This window comes from Misgurnus anguillicaudatus, chromosome 20 (assembly GCF_027580225.2).
Source record: "Misgurnus anguillicaudatus chromosome 20, ASM2758022v2, whole genome shotgun sequence".
NCBI lineage: Eukaryota > Metazoa > Chordata > Actinopteri > Cypriniformes > Cobitidae > Misgurnus > Misgurnus anguillicaudatus.
In genome coordinates, this window is record NC_073356.2 from 16939436 (window position 1) to 16948580 (window position 9145).

Sequence of the window (9145 nt, forward strand, 5' to 3'; positions counted from 1 at the left end):
AATTGAAATTGTGTTATTATTTACTTACCTTGATGATGTTATAAATCTGCATTATTTTCTCTCTTCTTTTCAACACAAAAGAAAATATTTTGATAAATGATGGTAAGCACACAGTTGATGGTACTCATTGACTTCTACAGTATATTCATATGGATGTCAATGGATGCCGTCAGGTTTATTTAACATGAGGGTGAGTAAAAGATGTATTAATGCCATTTTTTTACACTACATTATCTTTCACAATTGCTACCACAATCACTTAATATTTTTATATTTATGCTCCTGATTCTTATAGCAGCTTTATATATTTTCTTAAAATAATATTTTTATTACAAGATTTTATTGTTAAGCACCAATACACCAAGAAAAAAATTCCCTATAAATGTAGACCTATGGTACTTGTCAATAAAGTTTGATTCTGATTAGACATTGAAGCTGCATAATAACGGCTGAGCTCGACTGAGAGTTGTATAATAAATGACTGAATCTCGCTCTTTTTCACTGGACATTCACACAGTCACCATTAGTTTCCTAAGTGCACTTTTCCTCGCACTTCTAAATTGATTGAAACAAAATGTCACAATTATGCCCTGTAGCTCAAGCTTTAATTATTCACCAATTAGCGTTTTCTCTACCCCCTTCTTTTTTCTAAACTGATTTTTCATTCAGTTTGCAGAGATGTATGGTTCCCCTGCTGTTAACCAGTCCAAAGTCATTAGTTTCTGGCTTTGCAATTAAACCTGCTGCATTATTCATCAGGCCCAACTTGGTAGACTCTGCTCGGAGCTCAGGAGGACTGCATGAGAAATTAATTTGGAGAGATGAAGTTTCCTCTTAGGTTAGAACAGATGCCATTGGTCCAAACAGAGGCTGGGTATGGAATGCATTTATTGTGGTGAATTACGTTGGCAAATAAAGGCAGACTATATAGAAAGATGATTAATAGAGAGAAAAATGCAAATGAAAAGCGTATCGAAAGTGCGCGTCGCCTGTGGCAGAGTGTTGCACACTGCATTAAAATGATTTATAAAATTACCTCGCAGTGAAATGTAATGTATAACCCTAACAACTCATATTGTTCACTTTATTAAAATAAACAGTTTCATTTCATTAATGCTACAATAAGCATTTCATGTAAATTAATGGTAAAGACACAGGAGTCTGATAAATAGCGAAGCTGTAATAGCATCTCATTCAGATCTAGAAGAATATTCACATATACTATTGTGAGATTTATATGACTTATGTATAAAGAAAAGGCAGTGATCAAATATTGCCCTCTGCTGGCATATTGCAGAAACATCAAATATTAATTCTTTCTAATAAACTGAGATATAAAAGAATAATAATTAGTAGTCATTGCAAAGAACAAAAAAAAAACTATTGTGATCCTGGACGACAACACTGATCATAAGGGTCAAATTTTTGAAAATGAGCTGAATAAATAAGCTTTCCATTGATGTATAGTTGTTAGGATAGGGACACAACTATTTAAAAATATGAAATCTGGGGTGCAAAAAAAACTAAATAATGAGAAAATTGCCTTTATAGTTGTCCAAATGAAATCCTTAGCAACACATATTACTAATGAGAAATATTTATATATTTACGGTATTTGGGTCAGTGACAAAAACAAGTTTGGCAAGATGATAATTTCAAAATGCACATAGTGTATTTATGTTGATTTTATGCAATGAAAAATTACATTTGCACCATTTTTATAAAAGTTAAGGCTGAATGGACCTGAAAATGTCAAATGGTGTAACCGCCAATTGCGTCAAAGAATGAGAAATATAAAATATTTTATTCACCTTGATGGCATATAAGCGTAATCATAAAAGGAATTCATCACAGGAAAATACAATTTATAAGTTATTACTAAATGTAAATTTTGATGTGATTTTGTAATATTTGTCCTGACAGCTCTGTTTTCTAATTAATCTTTGACAAATGATGTAAAAATGTATGTAAAAAAAACATATTACACTAAACTAGATGATTATATTTTATTCCACATTTTTATGTATACATTTATATTTTCATTTAAAAAAATATTAGTTACACCAATTTACACTGCCCGGTTACACCACATTGACATTTTTGCAATTATACCCCAAATACTTTCAAAATGAAATAAAACCAGAAATTTTAGAAAGAAAATGTATGCAAATAATCTGCAAATTTATTTTGAAATTTTAACCCTTTTAAATTTAATTGAACCATATACGGACACAAAAAATTAACTCATTTAATTTTTTGACCCATTTACAAAATATCTTCATTAATAATGATATTTACTTAATATTTTTGGCATTTAAAAAATCTATCATTTTGACCCATGTGTATTTTTGGCTACTGCTGACTAGTTTTGTGGTCCAGGGTCACATTTGTTAGTTACATCTGCACAAGCCCGTAGTATCTGTGATCATTTCTGTTGAAGCAGTCATAGGAACACAGTAAAACTCTCACTGGTATAAACTCTGAGCTTTTCATGCCCATATGCTGCAAAAAAGACAAAAGAAAAGATGTCAGATTACCATAATATATTGATGTTGTTGTCCTTATTTCAACTTGAAGGTTTTTTGTAATATGACCCCATAGTGAATACCAAATAGCTATAATACAAGCATACACTATTGTACGCAATACATGTTACAGAGAACATTACATTTTGATTTGATGTGAATTTGCTGTCAGATATGCAGAATGAACGAATACCTTAAGATTTATAAACTGCACACACTCCAGCCAGGTAGTGAGGAAAGGCATGGAGCACACGGCGCATTGTCCCCAGTGAGACAGCAAGTCCTGCAGCTCTGGGTAAAATGGTAAAGCCCTAGAGAGCATTGAAAATTTGTTTGTGCTGTCCCTGAGAATCATCCTGGCGGAGAGTTCCTATGCGTTAACACAAAAGTATGGCTTCAGGTAAAACAGTTAAAAATTCCAAAATCTATCATATTGTAAGAGAAAATATTAATATTTCAGGCTCTCACTAATAACAACATCCTGTATACTCAGTGTGGTAGTGCAGGGTTTACACAGGTATACAGAGTATACCCACTTCTTTAGTAGATGGCATGGGGTACACCCACTTTTAAATTCGAAAAAATTAAATATTACTTTTATAATGTTCTGTATGCAGAGAAGTCAAGCAGCAGTATAAGTGACAATACTATCTTATTTTGGAGTGAACTAAATATGCAGGACTAGTCTTATATGTCACTGTTTATAACACAGTTTATACCTAAGATTTGTGGAGGACAGCTGCATCAAATGTACAAAAGGGGTAAAAATGTTGTGTTACCTTTAATGAAAGAATTTCTTTCTCTTGAATGGACTCCATCGGTTTAAATGAAACTAAATTGTTTCCTTCACAGAACAATTCTTCCAATGTGAGAAACTGGAACTATTACATTAACAGGAATGAAATAACGTTTGGTTTAAACTATACAAATGTAAAAAGAAAATATACAAATATATTATGAATTTATCATATAAAATATTTTGCATTACCAAAATTATTTTTACAATTTAAAGAATATTTAATTCAGCAGCTGTAATAGCTAACAATTCATCCAACTTACACCCACTGGAAACACAGATAAATGATTTCCAGCAACATCTAAGGTCTTCAGATTTCTCCAACTAAGAATCCCCTAAGTGAAAAATAAACAGATTTATTTATATGTTTACATATCTTCTGTATGTCTGTCATTACTTTTGTAAAGTTTGATGACTGTCGTCTCTCTTACCTCTGGAAGTTCAGTCAGGTTGTTTCGGGCCAAGTACAACTTCCTTAGTTGTGATAAACTGTACAACTGCTGTGGTATCCGAGTCAGTTTATTATTAGTAAAATTAACCTCTGTCAGACTTTTTATCAGACCCAATTCAGCTGGAATCTGCTCCAAATGATTGTCTGTGATACTCATGCTTTCTAGTCTACCAAGCCTGTAAAGAAATCTAACTTTTAAGTAGTGCTGGGCAAAGATTAATCACGATTAATCGCATACAAAATAAAAGTGATTTTTTTTTTTGCATAAATATGTGTGCTGTGTGTAATTATTATGTATATATAAATACAAACACATTCATATAAACAAAAAAATAATATATAAAAAATAAAAATGTACGTGTCTGTTTAAATATACATAATTATTACACACAGCACAGACACATCTATTATGCAAAAATGCACTTTTATTTTGTATGCGATTAATCGCAATTAATCTTTGCCCAGCACTACTTTTAAGTAATGATAGATAGTCTGATGTCTATGTACGACTAATCGCATACAAAATAAAAGTGATTTTTTTTGCATAATATATGAGTGTGTGCTGTGTGTAATTATTATGTATATATAAATAGACACACTTTCATGTATGTGTTTAAGAAACATTTACATGCGTATATATATATATATATATATATATATATATATATATATATATATATATATATATATATATATATATATATATTTAATTATATTTGTATTTATTCTATATTATATATAAACAAAAAATGGATATATAAATAAAAATGTTCTGAAATGTATATATGTACGTGTCTGTGTTTAAATATACATAATTATTACACACATCACAGACACATCTATTATGCAAAAACGCACTTTTATTTTGTATGCGATCAATCGCGATTAATCTTTGCACAGCACTACTTTTAAGTAATGATAGATAGTCTGATGTTGCAAATGCAATGTGTTTCTTTGACTCGTTAAAAAAAAGTAAAACTCACCTATGAATTTCTGGAGGAATGACTTTTATTCTATTGTGGTTTAGATTGAGAAGCACAAGGTTTGGGAGCCCTTCTGTAAATAAATAATACACTAACTTAGTTCAGTTGAATAAAGAAAACAGTAAACCTGAATATGAAATTTCTTACCCAGAATCTGTGGTTGCAAATGCTTAATTTTGTTCCCATATAAATAAAGTTTTTTCAGATGACAGAGATGTGCTAACACAGATGGCACCTCATCAAAAACATTATTGCCCAGATTGAGTTCTGTCAACTTAAAACACTTACACTGTAAATCCATATGAAATACATACAACAACAAATAACAATACATAAATGTTATACATTTGCAGTATTACTTTTATTTGAAATAAAAAGTTTTTTTATTAAAATTATACCTAACAATATACCTCCATATTTGAAAAGAAAAACGATACGATAGATGAAACGTTGGTTACCTGTTCTAAACACTGCAGTTCATATGGCAAATCCGACAGATAATTATTATTTAACTTCAGTGTTGTAATCCATGTTAACTTTGCATAATCCTTCGTCAGATAAGTAATTTTTCTGGAGCTCAAACTGAGCGATTTCGCCTTTGTCTTTAATGCTCGGACTAAATCGCTCGCCATTTAACTTTTGCAACTCTAGGTGTGAACGACTTCTTGCGGCGCTGCGCTGAGTGATCAGCATATGACGTGAACGTACCGCGAGAGTGATTCGAAAGCTGTCCTGTCCGATTGCTCTCGCGGTACTTGGGTGTCATAGGCCGCTCGGTCTGCGCAGCTCCGGTAAAGAACAGTTTTCTCCACGTTGCCATGGAGATTTCACACAAAGCCTCATGCTCTCGATTGAAGTCAATGGCGCCGACTGGCGGACCAACATAAATTTTACTTTATCAGCTGTAGGAAGGACACAACTCTGACACTGATCATAACACTATGTATTTATGCTTTTCTTTGATAAAAATCCACCTTTATTCAATATGCAATACAGTCGGCATTTTTAATTTTACATGATCCAGCACTTTACATAGCATATTATTTAGCTGATATCAGTTTTCCATCAATAACACGATGCACAGATAAATCATGAAGAACACTGCAAACATGGACGTTAACATAAAGCTTGTCCACTGCAACCAAAGCCACTGCCTTTGTATTTTTTTTTAAGAGTATCCCGAAAGAGCAAGCCCAATAGTTGCTCCAAGCAAAACTGAATAAAATTTTAGGTCCATTTCTACAGACTAACAACAATGCACAGATGCGTATATTAATATATGTTTTATTTGATCAGCTCTCCTCCTCGTTAGATAAATCTTTAAGGGGCTCCACAGAGTTATAGTGCTCACCGAGTCCATACGCATGCCGCATATAACTAAAAGAGACAGGGAGAAAAAAATTAGGGACAGCAATACAAAATATATTCATCTTCATTATATGAAAGACAGCAGGTATTTACATGAGTGTAATTGGTGGCCTGTCATATTCTTCACCAATAATTATAGAAAGAGACTCTGCCTGGATGACTTCAATTGGCAACTGGAGGACCTGTGAAAGGGCTTTTAACTGTAATGGAGGAAATAAAAACAGGTATTACATTTTCACCTTTAAAAATATCAATATGACATATTTGTTTTTTTAGCTATACATTCTTACCTCTAACTGTCCACCCCAAGCCGCTGTGTCTGCAACATCATTGCAGTATTTCTCAAACTCATCTAAATAAAGATATAATTAACAAATAAGTATAAATTAAATAGACCAATTAAAGTTTGGACGCACATAAATTAAGTTTCTTGTGATCTTAAAATCTTTTGGATAAAAGCTTACAGCTGTTAATAGTGGAGCGAATATCTCTTCATACTTAAATGCTTTGAATTAGTTTTAGCAAACAAATTGTGTCGACCAAAGAAATGTTAATCCAGACCGGACTTTCATCTGCAGTGTACATGTCTCCCGTATTGGGGTCAGTAAGAAAAGGTAGAAAGTCATCTGCGTGGCTCCTCATGTACTGAGCTGTTCGAGCCCGAAGCTCTTTGAGGCCAAGAGCACAGCCTCGCACCATCAGCTGGTCCTCTACAGCACGGTACATGCAGTGTCCATCAGAGGAGATCTCTTTGATCTGCAGGTGTCTCTCTGCTAGCTTGTCTTTCAGCTTTAGATTCTCCAGATGACGAGAGCCTGTGAGGTTCTCCACCTCTGCCTCAGCGATCCGAGTCTCTCGCTCCTTCTCAAGGGCAGCTCTTTTGTCCTAAAAACAAGAAATGCACTTATATGATCAAGAACCCAGTGCGTCCTATCAAAACAATGCATATTTTATACCTGATGGATATCACTGCATGTGTTTGTTTAATAACAAAATCAAATGTTTTGTCAAATATGTTCTGTGGACATTTTTTTTGACCCTACGATTCTTAGGGCAAGGGTCACTTCAACTTACCCGTCTCTTTTGCGCTTTAGATGTCCGCGTTTGCTTGCCATCTGTTTCTTCCTCATTATTTGCCAAATTTACAGAATCCAATGCATTTGAAACCTCTTCCACCTTTACAAAATAGAGGAAATCAATTACTGAGCTGCAAAACTGTTCAATACTATCGTAAATATACTTTATTGTTTAAAGTCTGTGTAAAGTTATTTCAGAGAATTGTTTTTAAACACATTATAAATGTTAAAAATGTATTGCTGAAACACCGTTTCCACATAGCTGTTTTCAAAATTTGGGCGGGGCTAAAACGGTGGCTCGATGACGCACCAGAGCCACCGAGCACAGAGACAGAGCGCAGTTATGCAAATGTTTTCTGGTGTAGGTTTGGCCAGTTTGTTATTATTGCAGTTTGTGGAGCCTGGGCTGTCTACAGAAATCGTTTTTTTTTACAGTTTGATCAGCGGACAGGAAGCAAGCAGATAGTGAGGAGATGTTTGCTGTAGGTAACAAAAAATGTTTTATGGTCTAAAATGCGCAAATTCGCTTAGAGCACCTTTAAACTTAAAAACAGAATAATACATAAAAGCTGCTGTGTGACAAGGTGTACAGCTAACAAGCCAAAAAACCCATAAATACGTTTTAATAAGCTGTCGATCTCAAAAAACGAGCGCCTAAAGACACAAAAGTGGAAGCAGGCAACTTTTCATAGTACTCATATTAGTAGAACTGCGCCCACTAGTCGGCGATCCTCTTTTTTCTCCTTAAAGGCTGGGTTTTACGGCTCGACAGCATATAAAAACGTATTTCTGGTATTTTTAGCTTGTTCGCTGTACATATTGTCACACAGCAGCTTTTAGGCATTATTCTGTTTTTTGTTATAAGCCAGAAATGACAAGGAGGCAGCCTCTCGCAATACAAAGTCAATGGCGTGGTTTTCAGGTTATGACACGCTGCGCTCTGTCTCTATGGCCCTGTCCCTAACACAATCATGAGCATCTTGTAGTGGTATTTAAAAGTTGATAGAGAGGGCAGCTTTCCCGCGAGTGGGCGTGGTTTCAGCGCCGACAGCGGACACGCCCCCGTCTGAGAGCAAAGAATTCTGCCTGTTTTTCCAAGATTTTGACAACTTATTTTATTTATTTGGATTCCAATTTGGCTTGGTCACATTTTTCTGTGTTGTCACTTGTCACAAACTGAAAACACATTTAATATCGGACTATAAATTGTAAAAAGACATTTATAGCAATTTATTATCTAACAATTCCATCAAACATAAGTTAGCTGTCATTTCACCTACCGAGGAAGAGATGTTTAGTTGTCTAAGCTCATTCTCGTGTTTTTGACTAAGCTCGGCCTCTAATTTGGCAATGTCCTCAGTCAGTTGTTTCCTTCTCTTCTTGTCATTTTTGGGGACAGCATTTTTCATACTCTGTATCTTTGCTAAGAAACAAACAAAGACAACTATATTGTAATAGGATTGTATATATTTTGTCTTACTTACTAACACATAAAATGTCATACTGTATAATGCATCCCATGTTGTTTTGAAGTTCAACAGAGTGATGTTGCCTTTACCTTGCAGGTCTTTCTTTTCCTTGCGATGCTGCTTGGCTAACAGCTCTTCTGTTGTCTCCGCTGTCTCCATGTTAAAATAAACCAAATATTTACAGCGGTAAAATGTTTGATAAATTCGACCTAAACATTACGTGCATTATTGTTTTGCCATCGGTTTCAAATGCCGAGCAAACACTGAATTGTATATTCAGTTCATTGAAATGAACAGTCATTCAGTTGAACTGATCTGAGGAGAACCGCATGCATTCCGAAAACTCTCGCGAGAAACGTAGCTTTTCAAAATAAAAGTCATAAACGCCTTTTCGATGGCTTGATTTAATTATTTGTAATTCTAGAATTTCTGTAATGAATCTGTTACAACTATGTAAACACCGAATTACCGAAATAT

The 9145-nt window shown here is 34.2% G+C and overlaps 2 protein-coding genes across 2 annotated transcripts; both read right to left on the reverse strand.

The window, feature by feature from the left end:
* Window positions 1–1834: 1834 nt before the first annotated feature.
* lrrc69 (leucine rich repeat containing 69) lies at window positions 1835–5570 on the reverse strand. The gene is made up of 8 exons (XM_055220157.2): window positions 5214–5570; window positions 4903–5029; window positions 4756–4828; window positions 3753–3948; window positions 3585–3656; window positions 3305–3406; window positions 2719–2895; window positions 1835–2502 (listed from the first exon to the last, which is right to left on the reverse strand). Exons 1-8 carry the CDS (start codon window positions 5385–5387, stop codon window positions 2395–2397), a joined length of 1029 nt encoding a protein of 342 aa, XP_055076132.2. The 5' UTR covers window positions 5388–5570; the 3' UTR covers window positions 1835–2394.
* Window positions 5571–6023: 453 nt separating this feature from the next.
* otud6b (OTU deubiquitinase 6B) lies at window positions 6024–9035 on the reverse strand. Its single transcript, XM_073858226.1, has 7 exons — window positions 8758–9035; window positions 8480–8622; window positions 7198–7299; window positions 6692–7008; window positions 6414–6471; window positions 6217–6323; window positions 6024–6132 (listed from the first exon to the last, which is right to left on the reverse strand). Exons 1-7 carry the CDS (start codon window positions 8825–8827, stop codon window positions 6048–6050), a joined length of 882 nt encoding a protein of 293 aa, XP_073714327.1. The 5' UTR covers window positions 8828–9035; the 3' UTR covers window positions 6024–6047.
* Between the last annotated feature and the right edge of the window lie 110 nt (window positions 9036–9145).

What these genes read in the sequence shown, in the direction of transcription:
- lrrc69 (XM_055220157.2), bottom strand. Translation starts at nt 5,387, where the DNA reads ATGGCGAGCGATTTAGTCCGAGCATTAAAGACAAAGGCGAAATCGCTC. An exon ending in AACTGCAGTGTTTAGAACAG is followed by an intron (nt 5,030 to 5,213) that starts GTAACCAACGTT and finishes AAGTGTTTTAAG; the next exon opens with TTGACAGAACTCAATCTGGG. An exon ending in AAGAAATTCTTTCATTAAAG is followed by an intron (nt 2,896 to 3,304) that starts GTAACACAACAT and finishes GTTAACGCATAG; the next exon opens with GAACTCTCCGCCAGGATGAT.
- otud6b (XM_073858226.1), bottom strand. Translation starts at nt 8,827, where the DNA reads ATGGAGACAGCGGAGACAACAGAAGAGCTGTTAGCCAAGCAGCATCGC. An exon ending in AACTAAACATCTCTTCCTCG is followed by an intron (nt 7,300 to 8,479) that starts GTAGGTGAAATG and finishes TATTTTGTAAAG; the next exon opens with GTGGAAGAGGTTTCAAATGC. An exon ending in GACATGTACACTGCAGATGA is followed by an intron (nt 6,472 to 6,691) that starts AAGTCCGGTCTG and finishes TTATTTAGATGA; the next exon opens with GTTTGAGAAATACTGCAATG.